The sequence below is a fragment of the Ixodes scapularis genome, unplaced genomic scaffold, assembly GCF_016920785.2.
Source record: "Ixodes scapularis isolate PalLabHiFi unplaced genomic scaffold, ASM1692078v2 PGA_scaffold1__304_contigs__length_218370807, whole genome shotgun sequence".
In the NCBI taxonomy this organism is placed as follows: domain Eukaryota; kingdom Metazoa; phylum Arthropoda; class Arachnida; order Ixodida; family Ixodidae; genus Ixodes; species Ixodes scapularis.
Genome location: NW_024609846.1, coordinates 14,182,977 through 14,210,011, shown reverse-complemented (window position 1 = coordinate 14,210,011; position 27,035 = coordinate 14,182,977). Strand labels below are relative to the sequence as shown.

At 44.7% G+C, this 27,035-nt stretch overlaps 1 protein-coding gene across 1 annotated transcript in view; it reads right to left on the bottom strand.

The window, feature by feature from the left end:
* Positions 1-26,651, bottom strand: part of LOC115329822 (enteropeptidase-like) — a 44,014-nt gene extending 17,363 nt beyond the window's left edge. The window contains exon 1 of the mRNA XM_040212044.1: positions 26,603-26,651. Within this exon, the coding sequence (XP_040067978.1) occupies positions 26,603-26,651 (49 nt within the window). The remainder of the gene's footprint in view (positions 1-26,602) is intronic.
* Between the last annotated feature and the right edge of the window lie 384 nt (positions 26,652-27,035).

The following is a 27,035-nucleotide window of genomic DNA, read 5'->3' as shown; positions in this document are numbered from 1 at the left end:
GATTTTCTGCGTTAGATAATCTGAGTGCCGACTGTGCTCAAATGTCTTCAGATCCGTAAAAATACCAAAGTGGTGACCGTACTATAGCGTTTTAATTTTGTTTTAATTCTGCCAATAGAGGCAGAAAGCAGGAGTATTCTGGACTTCATTAGAGGTCAGCCAATACGATCTCGAAAAGGCACCTCTCTTCAGCTTGCAGTTGGCAGATACAATCACGTTTGCACTAAAAGACAGGAAAACCAAGATATGACGTTTCTGTGTAAATGCGGCAGACTTAGACATAGTTCAACTACTCTACTCAAACTACTGTACTTTAACTACTTTTCCGAGTAACTTGGTAACTTTCGATTACAACTTTATTTGGGTAATTAGTAGTTTAATTTCACTACGTTTTTCAGGTAACTTCTACTCAAACTACTAACTACTTTAGAAATTTGGTGCTAATTTTGCTCATCACGAAAGTTTGAGCGCAGAAATAAATAAGACGCCAGCAGATGAAGTGGGCATTCCCGAACAAGGGGCTTGCTAACATTCCGTTCCCACGAACTTATACTCGCCAGACGTAGAAACTGCATCAAAGGCGTCCTTGGGCCAAGGTGGTAACGAGCAGCCAAAACATAACACCGGCGCGTACGAACGCGGGAGGTGATGCTTAACAAGCCTTGGTCGGATATTGACCTAATCCGGCAATCCACGCAGGCGCCGCGCCTCCAGCTGCAACCGTGAAAGACGGGGACACTCCGAAGGTTGTTTTCTTCATGTTGTCTGCCTTTAGTGAGTTCTGACACAAGCGGTTTGGGGGTTCCTGGGGAGCCGCCACTGGAATGACCTCGCAGCTGGGCGCCTGTTCCTATGGTCGCTTCGACGTCACCGCATACGCATTTCAAAGCCGGCCTCCCCCGCGGACAAACAGAGACACGGATAATCCGTTCATGGGAGTTAGTTCTCGCTTCCAGCTGCAATTGAACGAGTGACGATGCTTGTTCACGTAATTTTTCGCGTCCTTCCGACCTTCCACTCCAGGGAGACCTCATCTTTGTTTTAAAACGATTTCCTTGTCAGGCGCGTCAGGCTCGTCACGATACCGTAGTCGCCGGCAGGGGTTACGAGTAACCCCTGGGAGGGCAGCATCCGCCCTGTTGGACCCGGCGTCAGCTGTGAAATATAGTTCGTCTCATCTTCTGTTAAACAAAAAAAATCTTCTTTTTTTTCAGTATCGTAGCACTAGCACTGCAACGAGACTCGCAGTCGTCCGGATGATCTCATCGTCACGGCGCGAGACTTGAACCCTTGACGGTCAGGTGTACGTACTCGCTCAGCGTACTCCCCGAACGTCGTGGAATAAAGAGGGGCCAGTGATAATAATCTCAGGTTACCGAAGAAAAAAGAAGAGAGTTTGTTACAAAAGACCCTCTAGCCGAGGCAAACCTGACATGCTTACCCGACCCCGCACAACCTGTTTCTCAAATTCAACGCCGCCGTTCCATCAAGCGCGTCCGTGGAACATCTTTTTAGCTTGGCTTGGGACGTGTTTAGGAGGGAAAGGGGAGAACTCTTCTATCGAGAACTTTGAAAAACAATTGCTTCTGCGGGCGGACGAACTATTTTCGTGAAAACGCAAGCCATAAAGTGACTGCATTTATTCTAGGCTCGCAGGATGTTTCACGGATCAAAACTGCTGGTCATTTTGCTACCACAAAAATATAAAAAAGTAACTTCGAAAGTAACTTCAAAGAAACTCGCTACTTTTTAAAGTAGTTAGTACTTTACTCAATTACTATTACAAATTTTCTACTCTACTATAATTACTTTCTGGCGTCGATACTCAGTAACTTAACGTAACTACCTTTTCTGAGTAATTTGTACATGTCTGAAATGCAGTTATCTCTTGAGCGACTACCCACATGGAGAGGAAGCTGGAAATTTTTAAACCATCAAAAGTCATCAGTCATATGTTGTTCAAAGTATGCTGCGAAGACCTGAGCATCGTTCATGCAGACACCTTCAAGAGGGAATTTGTTTGGAACACAAGTCATATGCAAGAATCCGACAAACTTCCAGAACCATCGTCGATAACCTCATATATATATATATACAGGGATGGGCAAAATACATGCAAATATGTATTGAAATACAAATACAAAATACTTTGTCAAAAATGTATTTAATTACAAATCTAATTACATTTCCAAAAAAGCATTTAAGTACAATATACAAATACAACGAAATGTATTCGGTCTCCTCCAAATACTTTTTCCAAATACATTCCTCAAAATTTGCGTCAGCGACTTCAAGGCACCTGCAACGGGTTTCTGGGTATCTCATTTTAATTTTGCATCGCACACTCGGGAGTTAGTGTGCGAGGCTCTAGTAACGTAAGAAGAATATAATCACAAAAAATGTATTCAGCTTGGACGTAATAGGTGAAAAAAGTACAGACCTTCAAGCAGTTTTTTTTCCGATTACATTTTGGTATAGACCAACAAAGAACCGAGACGACCAAGACGCGCAGCACTAGCTAGAGAATTTTTTATTGTTGGAACTCGCACCAGTTACGAAAATCTGGACGACCCACGCATTTAGAATGTTCCAGGCAAAAACATAAATGTAAATCAGGCTGGAAAGCATCACAAGTTGTCACAGGCACTTATTTAGCCAGTCTGCCCGTGAACATCAATTTCGTCACTGTTCTTGCCCTGGACTAGCACCGTAATCACAAAGTCACTAAACGCTTGTGTTTGATTGAGATACACTGCATTCGGTGCAGAACATAGTTTTCTTCCTGCTCTGGACACGTCTTAGGATGAGCAAAATGAGTCGTGACAATAAATTTGAAGGATGGCTCCGATACCATCTTCAAGAGATGCGCCGCCGCTTTTCTGTGCAGCTTGATAATGCAGTTATGCCGTTTTTTTTTTCGTTTTCGCTACATAAAAAATGGTTTGTTATTTAATTTAAATTGCGTTCTTCTAAATTGCCGCAATTTCAGGAGTCATTTAAAACAAAATGTTTGTCGTTCTGCAAAAACCTGAAATTTTATTTCCTATCGCTGATCGTGGCGAAAATGGCGATGCATCCAGTTACCATGCGGAGGAAGGCAGTTCCAGCACCCGGTTCAATTATATGATTTTGTACTCCATAGTTATTACCTTATTCTGTACAGCGCACACGAGGAGTTCCAAGAACAGGCTGGTGATATAATTCTCATTTTCGGCTGTCAGGGTGTGTTTTGGTGTGGAACATTCCTGAAGTTGCCTCTTGTAAAATAAGAGCGGTTGCTGCCTGCTTGGGCAAAGTTGTCCAACCTTTAGTGCGTGGAATCAAGCTCCGTAGTACGTTTTTAACGTTTTAGAAGCACAACTTTGCCTCATAAAACATTTACTTTAAGTTTTACATGCGTCTAATACTTTTCATCCTGCGACACTATTCACCTTACAGAAGGATTATTGCTCTTGGCCCAATGATTCGTGATATCGGAATGTATTTCAAGTGTTCTTTTTTTCTGGTTTATCTGGTCATGCTCTCAGCCACATCTCGAATTCGGCCGATTTTTGTAATTACAACGTTTTAAGGAAAAAACAGTGAGTGCGCAGGCAAGCTGGTGGATATTGATAATGACGTAGAAAACCTGAGACTGCGGTAAAAGCAGAGAAACTTGGTCGACCAAGTTTCTCTACTTTTACTGCAGTCTCGGGTTTTCTACATCATGAACGTTTCAGTGTTAGGGAACCTTAACGTACCTGGAGTTAACTGGGATTTAAACATGTCTAGTCCAGATTTAAGCACTGGATGTGAGCAGGAGCTACTCAATTTCTTCCATTTTTTCTGGTTTTCAACAAACTAGTTGTGCTGTAAATGCTACCGGTAACGTCCTGGACCTGTGAATAACGAACGTCAGAGCGGTCTCGCACCGCGTTGTTGCCTTTCTAGTCGTTCCGGTTGACAAGTGGTGCCTGTCTTTTTCAGTGGTGGTTTGATTTCCCTTTACAGTCAGATCGGATGCGCGGACTCCAATGTTTGACTACGCTCATGGTGACTACCTCGGATTGTATGCGCATTTGAGCAATATTAACGGGACACTATTTACAAGTGTGCTGATGTTCACAGTGCCGTCTCTCGGCTGACAGATCTTTTAAAGTCAGCTGTGGACCGCTTTATACACTCTCGGAAAAAAGAAAGGTATATTCTTACACCACTTGTCCCATATTCGACACCTCAGAAGTTAATTTCAACGTACAAAGCGCTGCCGTCGAACAGACGGCCTCAACGTTTACGTGGTGCTTGAGAACGGTGAGATATGCTTAATTAAATCGCTAAAATACGTATAAAAGGCAGCAGAAGAAAAACACTGAGGTTTTGCACTAAGGCTAAGAAAATCCCGATTAATCTTTTTTTGTAGTCAATAACACCTACCTTTGCTATTTTAATAAGTTGTCCCACTCCGCTATCGAGCCTCCTGTGAATGTTGGGAACGTCGGTTTGACGTCATTACGATGTACGTCGAACTGAAATTTTAGGATGTCCCATTTATGGGACAAGGGGTGTAAGATAATACTTCTGGGAGTGTACCGATGAAACGTGGTAGCCGGGGGAAATTTCCTCGGTGGTTCTGAAGTGATCTCTGGCACGCACTAACTTTGAAATCGCGTTATCACAAAAGATGTAAGTAGTCTGCCTTGGACAAATGGCACTCCTTATTTAAGGAGTATCGCTCTACCGTGAAGTGTTTAATTAAAAGAGACGAATGGCCAACTGCCTGTCTTTGTTGAGCCTGACCTTAAGCGCTGTCCCGACCGCCTCTGGGGATATGTTAGGTATAATAGGCCATCCAGTAGGGCTGATGATATAAGTCTCAAGACTCAAACAGGTCATGTCTCTGACTCATTCAGTCTGTGCAATCTCTTTGCAAAAAACACTTCTCATCAATACGAAACCCCAATGTCCTCCAGTCCAACAACGCAACCCTGTGTTCTGAAAATTCCTTCTGATGCCAATCCCCGTACTGACTATTGATGACGTGGTCTCGGCCATAAAAGAACTTGCCCCAAAAAAGTCGTGTGGGGAAGATGGGATCCCGGCTTTTATTGTTAAAGGGTGCTCCGATATCTTTGCTCCTGTACTGCATCCCATTTTTAACATGTCCTTAATAACAAGTACATTTCAGTCAGCCTGGAAAACTGCTTTGGTTGTGCCAGCACACAAATCTGGAAGCTACACGTGTATTGATAACTACAGACCAATTACATTGCTTTCTGTTTTTCCGAAGGTTTTTGAAAAAGTCAGTTTTAAGCGTCTTAGTTTTCATTTTCAACAGACGCTTAGTCCATATCAGCACGGTTTTTGTCATGGACGATCTGTTGAAACAAATTTTTTAACCTTTTTGTAGTTCGCGAAACCTATAGTTTGGTCCCGGTGGTCAAGTTGATGCTATTTATTTTGACTGTTCGAAGGCGTTTGACCTTGTAGATCACAAATTATAGCTGTCGAAGCTGTTACATATGGGTCTTTCTTCGGGTTTCTGCGACTGGTTTGCTAGTTATCTTGGCGAACGCTCAACCATGGTTTCCTACTTAGGATGCAAATCATTCCCTTATCTGTTGAACCCTGGTACCCCAAGGGTCGAACCTCGGACCTTTGCTTTTTAATATTTTCGTAAATGATCTTGTAACTAGTGTGAGTAGCTCAATGATACACCAGTATGCTGATGACGTGAAAATTTATCGTAATACCCCCACGCCTGTGGACTGCGAATTGTTACAAAAAGATATTGATGCAATTCATTTGTGGTGCTGTGCGAACTCGCTGGTTTTAAACCCCAACAAAACTAAGATCGTTACTCTTTCCCATAAGGCAAATGTTGTACATCTTTACACATTAGACAGCTCTGAAATTTCAAGATCTTCTGTTGTGCGTGACCTTGGCATTTTGTTCGATTCACGCCTGAACTTCAACTTTCATGTTTCAATGGTTATTGGTGATTCTTTGCGAATCCTGGGGATAATTGCAGGCATTACCCGTGACTTCCGAAATTATTTGAGAATACTGCCGGCCAACTTTTGAGGGCCAAGGCATGATAGACAAACATCAGAAACCATCAATGAGTCCAATGAACAAACAACAATAAACAAGTAGCTTAGTCATTGGTGACAAAAACAATTCATCAACTGCACTCGCAAATAAAGCGGTAGAAGCAATCGCCGTCACACTTGGTGGCAACTCATTCCACTCACTAACAGAACGAGAAAAAAATGAGTTTTGAAAAACATCTTTTCTGCAGCGGAACTCAAGGAGCAAATTCTCGTGTTCTTGTAGCGCTATTCGCGTTATACTGCAAATAATCATAAAAATTTAAACCAGCGTTATTATGAATTATGTTATTCAAAAATGTCAAACGCTTTACTTTCCTTCAACATGATAATATAGACACTCCGGACGCAGTATACAATGGTGACACGTGTGAATCTTTGCCGTATGAATTGTAAATAAACCTAAGCGATTTTTTAAGGCCTTCCGATTGGTCAATAAGCGATTGCGAGTGCGGGTCCCATACAATGTCAGCATATTCCAGCAAAGGACGAATCAGCGATTTATAGGCCGTCAGCTTTGTCGCAGGAGTACAGTGACACATTTTCCTACGTAGGGACCACAATTTACTTGACGCTTTTGCGACAGTCTGCTCAATATGACTATCCCAGCTTAAGTTGGACGTGATAGTAACTCCTAGATACTTGTATTTATTAACTACTTCTAAGGCATTTGAATGAATAGAATAAGAAAAAAAGATAGGCACCTTCTTCAGTGTAATCGACACCTGCACACATTTCTTGACATTCAAATTCATTTGCCATTTTTGACACCGTAATGAAATCATCTGAATACTCTCCTCTAAGCATTTTTGGTTAGATACGCAAGATATATTTGAAAACAATACACAATCATCAGCAAAAAAAAACGGCACTGTATCGAGGGCTTATCAACTCGCAGGTCATTGATAAAAACCCAAAAGAGCAATGGTCTGAGTACCGAGCCCTGGGGCACTCCAGAAAGAACAGGTAACTCTATTGATTCAGCATTGCCTACGCACACAAACTGTTTACGATTTGTAAGGTACGAGTCTATCCATCTCAGTAGGCGATCATTGCCCAACACTTGCTTCAATTTGTGCAGTAACTTGCGATGCGAAACCCTGTCGAACGCGAATTACAACTGTATACTGAACCTTTTTCAGGCTTTGGTTCTATTACGGTTAGACTTTTGTTCTACGGTGGGGAATTTTTTGGGTGTTAGTGAGGCGCTCAGGTTGGAGTGCATACAGAGACGACATGTGAGAATCGTCTACTATCGCCACATTGGACGGAGTGTTTGTTTTATGATTATGTGCTTCTTTTGGGCACTCTTGGTCTTTTGCCTCTTTCAACTAGGCGACTAGTTCGCGACATGGTGTGTTTATATAAGTTGTTCACTTCTGTTTTTGATTCCCCAATGTTATTGAGTAGGATCTCAATTGATGTCCCCCAGCGACAAAATAGGTCTACTCCTTTTTTTTTTATCCCTCTTATCTAGAGCCCAGTCCCCCGCTGACACGGATAATGCTCATGTACAACAAGTATTTTAACCCTCACGTGGACTTTTTTATACCTTTTAAAACGTTCAAGCATAGTGTTGTGGTTAGGACTGCCGTTTAGTTTGATTAGTTCAGTGCTGTTTTATAATCTGAAGTGTAACCCTAAAAAGGCCCCTAGAGCTGTTTGGGAAACACAGTAAAACTCTGATTGATTGATTGATTGATTGATCTACCATGCCACTCACATTGGCAGCTCTGCAGTTATAGTGCTGGGACTCATATCACTCGTATAACTAAACGTTTTTATGCGTGACACATGCATGTTTATGTTATTCTTGTATATCATATATGTAAATATGGAGTTGCGATTGTATGGAGTTTGCTCAGCGAACCCAATGCAACCAAAATACAGTCTATGCAGCGACGTCCTGTGCGTATAGTGTATGACAAATATTGGCCGAAGATATACAATCTTTAAGTTCTATATATGAAGAGCTAACCAAAGGTGCAGGTTAAAGTTTAAAAAAAATGCACAGTGATATTTATGCTCTGAGCTTGTGTGCTCAGTCAGTAAATATTAATGTAACGTCTAGTCTGATTAGGAGCGTTCTTTTTGTCATCACAATCAACATATGTCATCACCAAAGACAAGAGTAGAGATATGTGTAAATAATTTAGAGCATGAAAGGCTTGAATGTACTTTTGTTATTATACTAAGTTAAAAATTAAGTTGAATGCGATGCTTATTGCTTAGCTCAGAATTTGTTATTCTGGTAGCTTCTGCTTTTCATTTTCGTGAAGTATGTGTATTTTATATGTTTCAGTACGTTTTACATTATATTACGTTGCGCCTCATTACATAATACTGATATTTATGAGCTAAGAAATAAAGATATGATAAATAGAACAGGGAGAAACATCAATAATACTTAAAAAACAAGCGAGCTGGTGATGATTCGTGGTAACAAAACCCGAGACTCAGTAACACAGAAGGGGACGAACACAACACAACGACGTTGAGTTGTGTTCGTCCCCTTCTGTGATCGTGAGTCTCGGGTTTTGTTACCAGGGAGAAAAATTGCAGTGAAAGGTCACAGCAATGAAAAATGATGTGCGTTTTCGAGATTAATAAAAGTATATTTTATAGAAAATGGCTTCACAAAGATTGATCCTGAATGGTATCTGCCATCGTACACGTCACGTTCCCGAAATACGAGGAAATATTGCTCCATTCCAGTACAGGAATGATGTTTTTAAATACTCGTTACTGCATGTGTTTTACTATAACTGACTAGGTTGATCTATCCGATCAAGTTGTCAAATGTTGTAATCTTGATTTATATGAAATCCGGTTAAATGAATTATATAATTAAATCACTTCGGTGCGTAAATCAATATTTGTGAAGTACATTGCTGTTTGTAACGCTCTTCTGAATCATTCATATGAATCATCTGCTTAGTTAACTCCTTAAGTGCATGTTCCAATATTGCTAATGCATCATTTTGTTTAGTTAAATTGTTTTGAGTGCAGGATGAATATTCCCGGTGTATGTTTTCACCCCTCTGTAGAGCGGAAGGTCCACAATATTGCAAATATAAAAATAAATAGCATAAATAATGTGAAGCATGAAGCTGATGATGATGGTAATGGTGGTGCTGGTGGTGATAAAATAACAATATGTCGCTGTTTTCCTACTCCCTTTCGTCGGTAGGTCTCAGAAAACGATGATAATTATATGTGTTTTTTAAATATAAATTTGAACCTTGACTATAGGCCGTATACACATTTTCAACACAGGAGGAAGGGCAGATCTCCCTCCGATAGCTCGTTCTTTTGTCGATCCACAGACAGATGTCTGGAGGCTTAGGCCCGTGGCTGCAGCGACCCCTGCCACCATACAAAGCGGACTCCTATATAGCTACTTATTTGCCCACATTTTCTGGAAACGGATGCTTATTGGTGGGTGCTGCTTATGCAATTGGGCGACTTATAAATGAGTTTTAGTATCGGCTGTCTCAAATAGCGGCCACGTTCTTTATTTCGACCACGAAATTCGGTTTCTTAACCTATCGCGTTACGATTTTGTGCAGCGTTGCCCACAGGCGGTGCATTTTTCCTCTAAAAATTGCAAAGAGCGAACTTACGCGAGGAAAAATAAAGGAAGAAAAATCTTACCTCCTATGATAACCCAGCGAAACCACCGGTCTTAAACCAATAGGGCGCCCTACTGTTCAAAGACCAATGGCTTCGCTGCATTTTCATAAGAGTTAAGCATTTTTTTTACTTTTTCTCATTTAAAATTGCCATTTGAATATTTTATAGAAAAAATGAACAACTGTTGCCGAACGCTGCACAAAAGTGTAGCGCAATAGGTTCAGAAAGTGAATTTTGCGTTCGGTTTAAATCGCCTGTACGCTACTTGACACATCCGGTAGATCGTTCCAATACCTCCAATAACGATATCCGATAATGATAACCCAGGTAGCACACCATGTCGGCCGATACTGGGATTACGTCGGCCAGTACCGGGAGCTGTACGGCGGATCCCGGCCAGGGACGCCGGTGAGAAACCGACGCCGGCCGATATCGGGGACTCGTTGTCTAAAATGGCCAGCACCAGCCGGAAAGTTCCCGATACCGGCCGACATCGTTTTCTTGCTGTAGTCACCGGCCAGTTTAGCCATGGAGTTTCCGGTGACTGGCCGACATCGTTTTCTTGCTGTAGTCACCGGCCAGTTTAGCCATGGAGTTTCCGGTGACTGGCCGATATCGTTTTCTTGCTGTAGTCACTGGCCAGTCTAGCCATGGAGTTTCCGGTGACTGGCCGACATCGTTTTCTTGCTGTAGTCAGCGGCCAGCCTAGCCGTGGAGTCTCCGCTGACTGGCCGACATCGTTTTCTTTCTGTTATCACCGGCCAGTTCAGCCACTGAGTTTTCGGTGACTGGCCGACATCGTTTTTTCGCTGCTTTCACAGGCCATTCGAGCCATGCAAGTTTTGATATGTAACCGACATGGCTTTTTCGCTGATATGGAAACTATATGATGGTTACAAATGACCGTTAGGTTGGGCATGTCTTCAATATGCTAAAAGGTGACACCTAATATTATCCTTGGCCTAGTATTAACGCCGCGTCATCCTTAAACCAGTTAACAAAGGCTTATTTCAGTTTTGTTAAAAAAGACGGGATCAAATATGGCTGTGGAATGAAAATTTAATTTGGTTTACATCTATTAATTTTTTAGAGAGCAGCTCTTAGGCGCCCGTTTCCGGCTTGAGCGGCATCGCCGTCGCAGTCGCCGTCGGCGCAACCGCGCGTTGCATTATGGGAAACGTTTCATAATGACGGCGTGTGTGACGTCACGAGGGTCCCGCGCGTTGCATTATGGGAAGCGTCCCATGATGCAACGCGCGGTCGGCGACGGCGACGCCAACATCGCCGTCGGCGTAACCGCGCGTTGGGTTATGGGAAACGTCCCATAATGCAACGCGCCGTTTCATTTGTGACCCGCGCATTGCATTATGGGAAGCGTCTCATGATCCAACGCGGGCCGGCGACGCCAACGTCGCCGTCGGCGTAACTACGCGTTGAGTCATGGGAAACGTCCCATAATGCAATGTGCAGTCGCATTCGTGACCCGCGCATTGCATTATGGGACGTTTCCTGTAATGACGTCACAATTGACGTCACGTGTGACGTCACAAGGGTCCCGCACGTTGCATTATGAAAAAAGTCCAGTGATGCAACGCGCGGGTCACTCGTGACCTGCGCGTTGCATCGTGGCGGCGAAACTTGCTTTCGATGAGTTGGGCATTTTTACTGCGGCACTGCGCTTCCGTAAAAATTTCCACATGTTCTCAACGACAAGTCTCAGGGCTTACACAGGGTTTTAAACAGCTTCTTCGACGAATGACTACGAACGAGTAGAAAACGTGTCTTCAGCATGTTGCCACCAGCCTCCGCAACGCTCCAAAAGCGCGATTTTTCAACATGCAAAATCGCCGATCGGTGGCTTCACTCTGGCGCTGCAGCTGCAGCGACCAAGGGGGGATGCGCGATCCAGCCCTTCGCCCAGGCAGATGCCGAGTGCTCCGCCCAAGCGGTCGTTGAGAGGTCGGCCTCAGTAAGCGATCCACCCAGTTGCACGCGCTGCCACCGCTTTCATAGCGTCTGCCCTCGCTTTTTAACGGTTTCGGTTTCCCTTGCTAGTTGCTGAAAGCATGAAGTTCTGATCGGAACTTCATGCTTTGACAAAAATGTTGATTGTTACTACTTTATTAACAGTGACCCCGACGTTGAGGCAGTATTTATTTTTCCTTACAGTTATATAAACCCGATGAAGAGAACTACAAGTACTTTTGTACGAGCCGCAGGATGCAATAGGCCCTTTGCAAAAATCCCAAAAGCCCGCGCGCGCCGCGCTTCAAATAATGGGAGTCCTCGGTACGCCCCTCCTCCGGCTTCCACGTGGCATACGCGAGCAGGCACAGGTTACCACGGCAACAAAGCAGCCGAGTTAGGCCGTTGGTTGGGCGAGCGACGAACCGACGGCTGCCCCTTTCGTATCCCCCTCCTTTGTACCGGTTCTGTCGTCTGCTGCACCAACGCTTTGTCGAACCTGGTCGAAACCTGCCATGGTTGCGGTGCAAACTAGATGGATTTGGTGACACTTCAATACGTGAAGGTAAGTTCCGACGAATAACGTATTGGAATGAGTTCACCTGTCGCGATGCCTTTACGCTGCCACAGATGCGGTACGCCGGCAACGACGTACGACTCGGCGGGATGGCTGCAACGGCTGCTGGCGGTAGCTGCCGGGACGCGCGCGCAGTCCCGGAGGCGCAACGAGAAAGCGCGTGCGCGTGATCTGTACCGAAATTTCCTGCCGTCGTGGCGCTGTACGTTTTGCAAAGGGTCTATTAAGCTATACCAAACACGTATGCCGTAAAGCGACCGTCATCTCCGAAGGCGAGTTCCATCTGAGGGGAATTCGTCGTATTGTCTTCTAGCAAACGACATACCTAGCTCTTCATCCGAATAGGTGCGCACAACGTCTTCGACGTAACGCCATATCTTGGGCCTCTTCGCTGGCAAGGCGAATGAGTCGGCAAAGACGAGGACGAGTGACGACGAGGCAGCCGAGAACGGCTGCCTCGTCGTCACTCGAGCTGGAGCTAAGCTGGTATCTTCGTCGCTGTCGCTGATTTCGCTGCTACTGCGTTTTCTTAGACCTCCTGAAATTAACTGCAGCGATGTCAGCGCCGCAGTATGCTCGAGCCAGTCGGTCATGACAAGAGGAACGAAAGCAAGCACAGCAAGAGAGCCCACCCAGCAATCGAAACAAAAGAACAGCGAAACTCCTTCATTCCCCCGCGGCAACGTTGATAACGAAACTGAAATGTTGCGAGTGACTACAGATCGTACTCCCCCAAAAAAGGCTGCGCGGAGAACTACTCCGGGTCCGAGCGGTCTGTCCGAGGAAGACACAGTTCAGGCGCCACATTCGTTTCTTACATCTTTCTACATGATCATAATCGAAACATCACGTGCACCCTATATTCAACCAGAAAGGGTCACTACATTTAACACTTACGCGCTTATTAAAACCAGATCTGCTTCTCGCTACCACTGCTAGGGGATTCTATGGACTACTTCCATAAACCCCTGCGTGCAACACGGCGCACGTTGCTCTTTGGAAAGTAGTTGGCCAGGGAGGAGAGTGGCATGGTTTCGGTTTCGATCGGCAGCGTGGACTATTAACGGCCGTGATCTCACGTTTTTTGGTCACGAGAGCATCATTTTTGGTTTCTAAACTAACCTAAATGGCCAGACCTCGAATCTATAGCACAAGCCCGAGACGTATAGCTTGTCTTCACACATGCTTGTTGCATTTTTGTACACTATCGAGCCTTTCTGTTTGCGTTTCGAGATATATGTGAACGAGCCAGTGCTGGAAATCTCGACGCTGCGTAGCTTGGGTATCTTGCTTGTGTACGAGTCAACAAGCTGTAACGACCAATAAGTTTGCATACATCAAACTCGCACCTTTACAGCTGGTCAGGAAGTTTGTTTTGTGCTTCCATAGACGAAATATTATTTTTTGCAACTACTCTTTTTCTTAATACGCCTAAGTACGTGAGGTAAAACTTGGAGGCGCCATTGAAAAGCTCAATTTGAACACACATCTTATCTCTTATCTGTACTGACCCGCAGCACTGCACGAAGCTAAGTCCCCACCCGTTTGCATTCCACTAATATTCAACATCGCGTACGCACATAAAATTTTTCTGCAATCATATAGGCACATTCCCACACACAAACCGTTTTAAGAAAGCAAAAGTCGAGCAATTGCGTGAAGAATGTCGCACCGTTCGCCGGAAGTGTGCGTCGGACGGGCGTGAACCTCTATGCGGTGTGCCAAAGGAACGAAATTATTCAAAGCGCATTTGACGGTTGCTAATGACCGTAATATTTATATGTTTGCTTTCTTCTTGGCTGAGTATGCCGAGATAATTTCAAACACACTGTTCAGACACAGATGTTGGGCGTCAGTAAAAGCTCGTCCAAAAAGGCTTAACGAAGAGTAGGAGACGCTTGTTAGAACCTCTGTCGTAGCTAGCCGACCTCAGCGTTTGCGAAAACTTAATTTCCTATCAGCGTAAAATTTGAGTGGGCGATATATGATGACACGAGGAAGACATCATAGTAATTTGTGTGCAAGGAAATTGCCCCAGTTTTCGTTTTGTTTCGTTCGAGAATGAATGTATTGTACATTCGTGAAAAGTCAGATAATCGAAAACTCAAGCGGCGCATTCGGTCACGGCGTGATAGCATGAAAGGAAGCTGCTCAATCGAAACCGAAACTGAGTGGCCAACTAGTTCCCAGAGGGCACTTCGTCGAAGCGTCGTGTATTTCTTCGCGCCCCCATTTTTTTTTTTGTTTTTTTTTTATATAGAGGAGCACAGTAGCACAATTATATATTTGCGACTTCGTGTTTAGACTAGAACAGACCTCACCCAGCATCGAACCAGCTGTTGATAGACTTTGCTAGAAAGCCGATCCAGCATCCAATCCAAAGCGGGACAAGGTGGGCAAACACAAATGGCGAGCGGGACGTTGGCGTGGTTCGCGGCATGGTTCAGGTACGGTGGCTCCAGGGTTGAAAAATTGTATGTGACCGTGGTGGCGAGTGAAAGCGCTGCATGCAAATCTATGCGAGGCAGAAGTCGCTCGAAGTTACCGCCTGTGCTTTGATTTTGATGTTCGTGTTCTGTCGGCTTCGTCGTATGTAGGCCTAGTGAACCAACTTCCGCTCAACAACGCTTGCTGGTGCTTGACTCGACGGTGGTGACGGCCCTTCGCCGTATCCCGACGATCGTTTCGTCGGCATGTGCCGCAAGACGGAGTAGCCGTCAAGTAAGAGAAAGTACGAGCAGCAGGAAAGGGATGCGGCCGCGTATTATTTCGTAGTGGCGAGCGGCGGCACTTTTCTGTTTACGTTCGCGCACGTTTTTGCATCGGCTTCTGCCCGTTCGTAGTGAGATGCCCTTTGCCTTTCGTTGCATCGCGCTGTTTCCACGCTTCGAGCGCACCTTCGGGGCTCCCGGCCGAGTATGGACGAGTGTCGCGCCGCTAGCCCGGCGAGTCGGCGATCGGTCGGCGTTGCCTCCGTGTGGTGTTGTAAGCGTTGAAGTAAAATTAAGGGGGGGGGGGGCGAGATAGAGTCAATCGTGTACGCGCGCTAGGCGCATTTGTCACTGACTTGGGGTAGGGTGAGGGGAGAAAAGTGGGGGAGAAGATAAAAGTAGGAGTCGGGCGTCAGGAGCGTCGTCTCACCGTCCCGCTAGCTCGTCATCCCATCGTCGCGCTTAATCCGTGTGTGTGTGTGTGTGTGTGTGTGTGTGTGTGTGTGTGTGTGTGTGTGTGTGTGTGTGTGTGTGTGTGTGTGTGTGTGTGTGTGTGTGTGTGTGTGTGTGTGTGGGGGGGGGGGGGGGGGTGGGTGTGTGTGTGTGTGTGTGTGTGTGTGTGTGTGTGTGTGTGTGTGTGTGTGGGGGGGGGGGGGGGGGGTGGGTGGGTGGGTGGGTGGAGGGGGGGGGGGGGGGAGTTAGCACTGGTGGCTGGCACCGCGCGGTGTCCGGTGATCAAGGCGGTCTCCGGTGGCGACCGCGCCGTGTTGGTGGAGGCATGCTAGCTCGCCGAGACGCTGCTGGCGGGGCATCGGTTTGTGCCGTCCGCGAGACGCTTGTCCGTTATTTTATTTATCCTTGCATCAGGTTTTAGATTATGACGGTAACCTTGCACTGTTTGCCATACTTCGCAAAGTTGTAACAATTTTTCTGCAGGCGACTCCTAGAGCCGCTCGTCAAATTTTGCGGCACGCAATACAACTTCTTTTTTTTTTTTTCGACACAACATTTTTTTTGCATTATAACTTAGCGGTATATCGAAACTTTCTGCTCGTAGCGCAATCGCACCAATGCTGAAAAATTCCGCACGTACTGGCTAACCGTCATCATCGTAAGCTCGGCTCGTTTTTCCGAGTTCACATCAAACAAAACTAGGTTCCATCTATGAAAATATGGTGTACCGTTAAATACCGGGCAAGCGCGCACTCAAACTTTGGAAATAATCGCAAAAAAATGGGGGATGGGTGCTTGTCCGGTCGTCAATTTTACATATAAATGTACTGTGCGTATTTCCTCAGATCTCACAAATTTGGTAATGGGCGCTTAATGTGGAATGGTCGGATGCACGGTATTCTACGGCATGTCCAGGCAGTTAGCGGCATCCTACGCCTTGGTAAGCACAACCGCGCGTTGTGAAGTCCACCACCGGCATGGCACAGGGCCCCGTCCTTACCTAGCGTGTCGTCTTATGCAAGGAATGTATACTTCGTTCGCCCCTAAGCTGAGACTAGAATCTCCGCCTTCAGTGCGAGCTTGCTGGCTTCTGCAGTGCTTTGGTTGCGCGTGCCTGCGTGATCGCACTTGTGTTAGCAAGGGCAGAAAGCTTGCGTTGAAGGCGGAGCTTCTAGTCTCAGCTTAAAAATGAACGGAGTATAGTCGAAACGCCATTGCCATTGCTTGAAAAACTGGATGTAAATTAGCTATTTGCACGAAACCTCGGTATCACGAAACCGTTGCAATTAAAAAGCTACAAAGCATGGTGTAAACAGACCTTTACGCGAAATGAGCTCCGTTTTCCCCTTTTACTGCTACTTTTATTACTTGGCGTTACCGGAATGCGACGCCGTCGTGTTTCATTGTGGCCGTGCATGGGGATATAGCCATGGAGTTATTATAATATATGCTAAAGGTTGCGAAGACCTGACAGTGTGAAGTAACTTGAATGAACATCATGTCTGACCACGCCTTTTATTCTAGTGAGGAGGAGTACTGTTCATCGAAGAGAATGACGAAATAACGGTGGCGCCCGTCCCTCTGTTGTGGTTCGACGTGAGTATGAAACAACGGTGTGAGGCCAAGCAAAATGTTTGGGGCGGACATCTTGTCTCGTGTGCGAGCGGGCCGAACACCAGACCCTGACTGGCCTTCGTTCAGAGCATCAAGTTTGCAGAAATGCAGTAAGTATTATTTTGTACTGTTCCTTTTCACCTAAAGTCCTGATAATTTTCTAGCACACGTTTTTGATCTGCCCTCTGTTAGCATGCTTGACCAGATTAGCTTGCGTGCAGTTGCTCAATTTAGTTAGCTCCATAATCTTCGTAGTGACACATGCACAATTACAGTAGTGACCGAGTCCTTCAATACGCTACTGGTCACAAAACTTTCTCGTAATGCTGTGGGAAAGCATTGCATGCTGCCAAGAACGGCCGTGGTGCTGTCCTACTCTGGAGAGGTTCGACGGACAGCGTAGAGGCTTGTTTTTAGGTGCAGCAAGTTCGCTTCGGCGCCGTGCTGTGCAGCTTCTGTTTGTATCTTGAAATGTTGTACTAATGGCCCGATTTTGGTGTTTTGTGAGATTGAGATCTCGGCAGGCTTGTACTGAGGGAGCTGACCTTTCTTTTACAGACACGTCGCCTGCTAACGTGAGTAAAGAGGGAGGGCTTGTCTGCCCTAGAGTGTCATTTGCTGCGGGAAACAAGACGCCGTTGCGTCGTCTGCTACCAGAACCGAAGAAAGGTGGATCATCTGTTACACGCTGTATGCTGCAAGTGACACGATAGAAAAAAAAAGTTGCATTGGGAACTTCTGCTATTTAACAAGGGGCGCAATTGATGACCTGTGCTTTACTTGGAAGTGCCAATTCATTCTAAAGCGTCATATGCCTAGGTGCGATGTATCATGTGATTACAGAGCAGCCGCTTGCAGCCAATTTCGTTTTCTATACCAGGGCAAGTGTTCTTAACGGGATTCTCTCCCATTCTTAGACGGTTGATAGTTAAAAAAAAGGCCGTCCTGAAAGCCCAGAAAATGGCAGTTCCAACAAGGGTGCAGGCACCAAGCTAGGCCTAATAGGCACGGACCTATATATCAGATTTTTAAACTGGTGCTTATCGCAGCCAAGCGCAGCGCGTCTCGCGTGCGTCGCCGACGAATCAGTATTTTTATTTCCTTTGATTGTCAAAAAACATCATAAAACTTTGTGGGAGCATTCATTTTGACCATACAAGCCAAAACTGTGACGTTCTGAAAATTGGGGCCGTGTCTCCTTTTCAGAAAGTTTATTTGATTAACACATTTTTTTTTATTACATTTATGAATATTGCATACAAATTATAATGTCTCTTAAATTTTTACAAAAATTTGAAACACTCACTGTGTCTGGCAACTGTTCCAAAGCTACCCAAACCATCCGAAACACCTGAAGGTTCAAGCGTTCTTCTGAAACTTCCCGAAACCCAAGTTTCTGAAAAAGTTTCTTCGCATCATCAGTGCATAATGTTGATCAGCAAAATGGATAATGCTTTCTTATGCCTTGGTTATCTTGCAGCCTTCGACGCTCAGCTGCTTAGGCCGTGATAGACCTGCACATCCAGAATGGGCACCTACAGCAGCAGAACAGGGAACTGCAAGTCTGTTGGGCAGGTGCTCGGGCACGTGGTGTCTTTCAAGCACCAGGGAGAGCAGGCGAGGCCTGGGGAACAGGTGACGCCCTGGCCAGGCCTGAACCACCCGAGCTGTTCCTGATGCCTCTCCGCAACATGGAACAGCTTAGTGCTGCAGAAGCGCAGCTGAAGAACTTCACCAACAGGACACTGCCGGTATTTATGTGTCCTCTTTTTCACAATATTGACGGGTATACTTAAGGCTGCGATTCTTACTTTGTGGTTTAACTTGGGTTATCTGAAGATTTATGCAAATGGGGTTGGAATTTGGACTGAAGCCTTTTACCGTAGTATTTCAAATGGATGCCCACCCAAACTATGTTTTAAACACAGTCAGTGGCAAATTAAAAATGAGTAAGTTGCCGTCCCTTCATTACGGGCCTTCTGTTATTTATAACAGCAGAGTGCATGCACAGCCAATGCACATCGGAAGGCTATTTATTGTAAGGGGTACCCTTAAACTGAACCCTGCGATAGAATTGTGTCAAGGTGACGCAACGCCAGTTGCACGTTTTGCAAGTCAGCTTTAGTAGCCTGCGTAAAGTTTTTGCAATTGTTAAACTGCGTTTCATAGAGGCTACTAAAGGGAGAAATGATGGACGGTGGCCACCAAAAATTAAATATTTGTGCATCTTTACATTTTTGAACAGTTCTTTCCACCCGAAGGTCGTGTAGACAAGAGGCCTTCATGTGCATCCTCATTGAACGGCATTTTAAGTCTTTTTCAACTGCCGCTTCTTGAAATATTTTTAAGTAAAACATTTCACAACGGGGGAAGTAAAATCGCCCAACACATTTGCCTTTGGGTGCTTACAATATGTCGGCCTGCAAATAATCATAAATCATGCTGATTTGCTACGACACTTCTGCCCGTTTTATCCTTAGAAGTTAAATTCCGCACCTGCAACAACTCTCGCCGTGAGTATGTGTGTGGAGCACGCACAAACCTGCCTGCGTGCTTTTTGTGTTGAATGCTTGCTTGACAGAAGGATCGAGATGCTGTAGTATATTATGGGCTTCTTTTGGTTTTGTTCCTGTTCTCACTTGAGGCTATAATCAAGAGATCTAAATATTTAGGGCGATGAATTCATTTGCGCTTTCGGCATCTGCTACAGAAGTAAAGGTACATGCTTGAAAATAACTTTTAGCCTGGTCTAAAATCGCTTTTGAGCGTGCCCACCATATGCGTATGCCCAAACAAATTTGTAAGGGGTTGCCGATAAATCTTAATTCCATCTTTACTTTACATTAGTAGTGCATTTCCAAAATGAGATGTTAACCAGTCCTAACCGAAGGTCACCCTATGAGAGGAAATCAAATTTTCCAAGGTGGAAGAGTAACTGTCATTGCATCCGCTACTCTATTCAGGGGGTGTGAGTGCATGCGTAGCTGTGTCTCCAGGCATAGCATACGGTAGTCGCACAAGCGATTATTACACGAGGCGAGCTTGAGCTGAGTAAGTTGGTTCATTGGCCTACAGGGCCACCACTGAGTCAGCACTAAACAAAAATATGGAAAGGTAACTACTCATACTGTGCTACTGTTGCCATTTTTTGCAACTATGATGACGGTTTTGGTCAATTCCTGCCTTTTTAGGCCTTTTTCAACTCCAGTCTTCGTAAAGTCGTAAAATAGGTGATAAATTTGCAGGGTGACTAACTGGCAGCTAGACTAAGCTTTAACAAAGTCAAGATGCGCAGGGTCTTGAATGCACTGTTTTGAGAACCACATACTTTATTAAAATTACTGAGTGGATGCTGATGGGCAAAGAGGATCCATCAAAACGTTTGCACAATTTGAACGTTGCAACGAATTTGACTGACTATTGAGATTTAGCAGAGTATGGAGGGAAATATTTTAATCTTTCTTGTTTCGTCTAAGACAAGTAGAGTTGCCATATATTCTAATATTTTTTATTCTCTCTCTAGTAAATATTGTAAAATTTTGATGCATGTATAGTGTGGCTTGCTGCATTTACCTGGGCATTCACATTCTCTTACTTGAGACATGTTCATACCATTGTATCTGCATATAAATAACTTTACTGACATATTGAGAACACATTTTGTCTTTCTAGGAGGGGCAGCTCGTGTCTCTAGGAGACAGCAAGAACCTGCAGTACGTGGTGCGAGAGATGGTGGGACGCCTGTTCTCAAAGCAAGTCCAGGAGCAGTTCTCCGGCCCTTCTGGGCTACCAAGGAAAGTCAAGGTTCAAGGACGCCATGATGTGTAAGGTGGTCATCGGTAATGCATATTCTTTACTAGCTATTAAATTGATGGTATCTCTATTGGAGCTCAATAGACGAGCACAATCTTTGAAATATGTTGACAATTAAAGGGAAACTGAAACACTTCTGGACAAAAAAACGAGTTATAGGTGATTTCTGGCGTATTTTTGTCCTGTGAATCTGAATATCGCTTTCGTTTTCCCCGAAGGTGTAACTAGACGCAAGAAAACACGAAAAACCTCAGAGCAGCCGTGACGTCGTACTAGGATCTTTGGGGCGCCAAGAATGTGTCGCTCGTGTGGGCGGCGCGTGCAATTGCAAGCTTGCTAGTTGTATTTTTCCACACTGACGCCAGTTGTGGCGTCTATTTCTGACCTTTTTTCAAAGTCAAGAAAAAGGTCAGAAATAAATTTTACAAATTTATTTCTGACCTTTTTACAAATTCAATTTTCCGAAAACTCCCAGCATGACGTCACGCCCCGGGAAGGAGGGGCTTCAGCTGTACTTTAGAAATTAATTTCTGCTTCTCCATGCACCAGATTGAAAAAAATAAACTCGATATTCGTGATAATGGAGGCCATATCAAGACGATTTTGGTGTTCTTCCTGAAATAGAGAACAGCTTCAGTTTCCCGTTAAGTCTTGCAATATGCAAAATTTAAGTCGTCAGTTCCTGTCGTTTTTTTTTTTTTTTTTTTTTTTTAATTTGACTTGCATTCTTTATTATGAATATCTCCTGTGTTAGCATTCTCGGAACCTTCATACTGAAAAGCAGCGTTTTGAAGGAACTGTGAAAAAAGGTTTTTGTTGGTCTTGTTTTGTTATCCTGTTAGTTTCCAGGTTGAAAATCTAATGACGACCATTTAGAGGCCTTGGTCTGTAGAGTGTCAGTTGGGGAAGTTTTGCTCTCTTTTTTTAGCCACTCATCTCTGCACCCCACCCCGTCTCGCCCCCCATTTCAGATTAATAGGATGTTGCGTGAAATAGCCATATGCCTCCGTAGAATCTGCACCTTAGCGTGGTAGCCAAACCCACAATCTCCACCTCTGTGGTGCTCTCTTTCTGTCACCTTTGAATTGCAGGCTAGGTGAGGGACCCATATTTACACAAAGGAGACGCTCGCAAACTGCAGTGTTTGAACAGCGCCTTGTGTGTAGCTAATATGCAAGATATTGGCTTCCCCTATCCCTCAACTAATCTGTGTGATCTGACAACTCTCTTTACAGGTGCCATACAAAGTCGCACTCGTGCAGCGTGGACACGGTGCAGAAGTGGCTGACGGGCAGGGAGGCGGGCAAGGGCAATAGAGTTAAAAAGACGGACACTCCACTGGTGGTTCCAACCGCCTTTGACGATGAGGGACACTCTGGCTGAGGAGCCAGCTGCTATGGATGCACGAGTCACAATAAAGAATGTCACGGTAAAAAACATTTTGTATGTTCCCTTCTTGTACTACCCACAATATGCATCTGGGCGACAGATGAATGGGACATGTCGTCTCAACGAGTATACAGTAATTGCCATGAGTATACTGTATACATGGAGAAAGTCAATTGTCCACACAGAATTGTTTCTTAAAATTGCACAAATACTAAACCGGCTTTTTTCAGTTCAAGTCCGAAAAACATGTTAAAAACGGTCAGCACCTATAAAAGATATGAAAACCAATAAAATGGTTTGGACTGAGAAATTTAGCATTTCCACGTTTAAGTCAATTTGATCTACTGAGAAGTTGACTGTTCAAAAATGCAGTAGGATGTCATTCCTGGGCTTTAAAGCCTGACACAGCTAGCATTCTGCTGGTTCTATGCTGGGTACACTGAATGACGCATACGCTGGTGATCAGCAATTTCGCAGGCACTGACCCGCAATTACGCTGGCACTGATCTGTTTTTACGCTGGGACTAATCCGCAATTGGACTGGCTCTGACCCGGAATCACGCTGGCACACTGATGGATTCCTACCGTACTACCGGTTCCATGCCGGGGATCTGTGGCGGGAGCTCGCTGGGAACATCCCGTATTCCCGGCATCCCGGTTTCCCAATAAGGTCCCGGTACCGGCCGGATTCCGGCATTGGGCCCGGCCAATGTCGCCCCTTGGGGCGTTTCCGGTACTGGCCGGTATCGCTATCCCGGCAGGCCAATACCGCCCCATCCCCAACCCGGCGTGTTGTGCTACTTGGGAAGATGCCTGTGCTAAGGCATCAACGGAGTATCGGGTATCGTTATCGAGGTTATTTGAACGATATACCAAAACTACCTATTAACCGGAAATACAATATACATAGATGACCGTAAATTGTATTGAGGATTGGTCGGCCATAGTTTGGGATTGAGGGCTAGTCAAAATGTCACGGTCGACGATCTCTAAAACCCCGCCGTGCATCCGCGCGTTGCTTTGACATTTTAATTCTTTAAAATTAAATAGGTTTTAATATGAAGTGTAATTTCGCGCTGTATACGTCATAAAATATCAATACAAAATTAAAAAAAGTGAAAAAGATTCTAATTTATTCTACTGCCTGACTCAAAATAAAACTACCCGAATGTTTGCAGTACGCGGTAAGAGTTAAAACGAGGGCTGCGTAATTGATGACCTAATTTACCGATTAAGCGATAAATGCTTTAGTTGTGATCAGTATTTTTTAACGAAATAATCGATTGGGTTTAAAGTTAGGAAGTTTGGGGAGAACTTAAAAAAATGCTTCCTTTACAACTTGGTCCATATTTATAAACTTTAGGAGATGGCTCCGTTTTCTTTCCACGGTTAGGCACTTTAGCATTTCCCGTGGTTGTATTCCAGCGTGATTATCAACGTTAACATGTTATAGATATATGAACCATTTCAATGGTTTTCCTTTTTTGAGGGGTACGTATTCCACCAAGAATGGCATAGCCATAAATAGTAAGAAGAATTAGAAGTTGAGTCTCTGTCCTTCTGTCACCTTTTGCTTTGTCTGTCGCGGATTGATGTTCCTTTAGGTTTGTCGCCTCGGTTTCGGGCAATTCAAGTTCAATACCCAGCCCCGCCCGGTTCGATCTGAATGATCATTGTACCAGCCTGCGGTCGTGTGGTGCGTGGTGCACGTTAAAGACCCCCGGCTATCAGTCGTGCTGCACTGGCTGAGTTGCTCATCTATTGTGGGTGACACTGCCACCATGGTCGGGCTGACTAAACTCCTGCTGCATAAACAATAACGACTTTTTTTTTTTTTGGGGGGGGGGGGGGGGGCGGGGGGGGGTGAAGTCAGCCAAATGGTGAATATACCCAAGCTCGCATGCCCTTTCGCACTGATTTCGTAGAAATGTGTGTGCCGCCTTGGTTACTCCCAGGCGAGAGCACTGGCCTACGGATCCCAATGTTGCGGTTCAAATCCCGGTCGAGGTGCCCGCAATCTGACGGAGGCTTATTGCGGAGGGGGCGCCGTGTAACCGAACTTTCGGTTGCACGTTAAAAGATCCCCAGGTGCTCCAAATTAATCCTCAGTTCTCCTCTGGGCCGTGCGAGATGGCCGGCTTGGCACGTAAAACCCCCAAATTTCTTTTGCGCAGAAAATGTAAGTTTTTACATATTTTTAGATATTATATGCATGGACGTCGACGCAACCTAGTAATGAAATGACTAATCGATAAAATGATAACGATTAATTCGGTTGATATTTGAATCAATTCAAAGACTTTGGGCAAACATATTTTTGTGTTTTAAGGAGACGGGGTGTCCACTTAAAACACGAAAACATGTCTGCCCAAAGTCTTTGAATATAAGATCCCTTAATGATTGCAATAATAACACTGCTTGTCATTCCAGGATTTCAGCGGTTAACTGTATTGATGAGGGAAACACTATAAATATATTTTTTTTATATCTGACCTTCCTAACAAATATTTAGTATCTGTACCAATTCAGTCGTTTTGTTCAGCGTAGTATAGGTATACGCTAAGGAATTTAGCATTAAAATTAACGCTAACTGTTGTCCGAGAACTTGATGTCAGATTTTTAACACTCAAGTATTAATGTTCGGCAACTGATATTCAAACTGCAGGTTCACTTAATAAACAAAATGCAGAATATAGGGTGGTTTAACTCACCAGCCTCGATCTAAAATCGACAGTTAAAATCGATGCCTGCACGTAGAAATTTAAACTTTTCGTCAATGGTGTAATTCACAGGTCGGGTTTTTCTTGTAAAATTGCAAAGCAAGGCTATCTTTCTGTAAAAAATAAGGCCAAGAAACTTGCCAGGGCCTACGGCGGGAAGCAAAGCAGACGACAGGGGTCCAGTAGTGGGATGTGTTTGGTGTTCGTATTGATAGATGGCGCTACCTCCTTATCGCGACGGCTCGCGACCACCTTGGTTTATTAAAATGTATATAATATTTTTGAAATGTACCTTAAGTTAAAAAAAATACGCACAATAAAAGCAAAACTCAAAGTAAAATAAAAAAACGCGCCTCGATAACGGCGGCGCTTTCGCGGCCATTGGATTTCGTCTGCGTGTCGTCTGTTATCTGTCGCTGGTCGGCTGCACCTTCAGACGCTGCTCCCGACGCCATCTATCGCTACGAACGCCAAACAGACCCCGATACTGGACTTGGTTGGGTGGGTCGCCTGCCGCCGTAGACCCTGGCAAGTTTCTTGGCCCTAAGTTTTACTAAAAGAGAACTACGCTTTGTAATTTTACAAGAAAATAAACGACTTGTGAAATGCACCATTGACGAAAAGTTTAGATGGCTACGTGCAGGCGTCAATTTTTTACGGTCCATTTTAGATTGAACCTGGTGACTTGAGCCACCCTATATAGTAGTTAAAACGACGAAGGCGAAACTCATAACGAAGATATGTTATGAATTCTGTCTTTCTTCTTTTGCACAGGAATGTCGGAAGCATTTTGTTTTTACATTTCTACGCGTTTTCTCTTACTCTGCACTGAAGGTGAAAGCATATTGGATCTTAATATTTAGCAGCCAGGGATTTTCCAGGCAGCTGACTTCAGGCGTTGAGGCAACACAGTTCATCGAACAACATGGAAGCTTGTTGAGAACTCAAATGTCGAGGGGCAAGCACAAATAACAAAGGATCAACCTTTAGACCTTTTCGCTTCCATCTCAGCTTTGTGCTAAAACTACGCTTTGTTTTTTTTTTATTGTTTTTTTTTATATGGCAGATTTTCCGAAAATTCCGTCTCCCAGAACAGCAGTCCTTGTCGAAGGCGATTTTTCATTCCGTAACGCAGTACTTGCGTCTTCACCTTCTAAATGAATCACGTACGGTCAATAAGGCGCAATCCTGCGCTTACTTTTGTGTGTGATTTGATTTAGCCGGTGAGTTTAAACTCGGAAAAACGACGAGAGTCATGACCATGAACTTTTGACACGGCACGCCTGGCTCCATCGGGTTGTAGCGTTGGTCGGTTTCGGGCTGAATGTGTACTTCAGCAAAGGGCAATTGTTTTAGTGTTACGACGTACAGATTAGCGGATACCGATTTTACTTTGTACTTCGCAGATACTAGATAATGACTCATCGAAAGAGACCCTCGTATTTTTTTTTAAACATTCTGAAACTTCCAGACGTGCGGGAGGTCCCAACCACTGAAAAATAATTCTACGTAAATTTTGCTCGAAGTCTACGTGCTAATACTCCAGGTAATCTTCTTTTCCTCTCGATCCTAGATTGCGTTTGTATTTGTGGGGAATAACAGTGTTTTGGTCGCTGATCGTGAAAGGGAATGTTTACTTACCGAAATATGTGCTGACGATAAGCAAGAAACCAATGTGACGTGAGCTCATATTTCCTACCTACAAGGCGACAACACGCCGCTTTCGGTTTTAAGCGTTTAAGCAAGGTTACTTCTTATATCTCAGCTATCGATGATTAGGAGAAACCTCCAGCTGTAGTTAGGTGCAGTTATGTAGGTCCTAAAAAGCCCCTCGCAAGCGGGCTTCTCAATTTTTTTATGATGAGCTCTTGACGGGTGGCTTACGTTCGAAAAAGCGCTGACGTCAGGACTAGTTCATCTGGAGCAGATAGCGGGGAGCCCATCAACGCGAACTGCCGTTATCATCTGTGCCAGAGTCACCACGGCATGATTGAAAAGGCGAGGCGATTCTCGAAGCGGCGCATGTGGAGCAGATGGGGCTCTCCCCTATCTTCTCCAAATGGAAGAGTCCTGA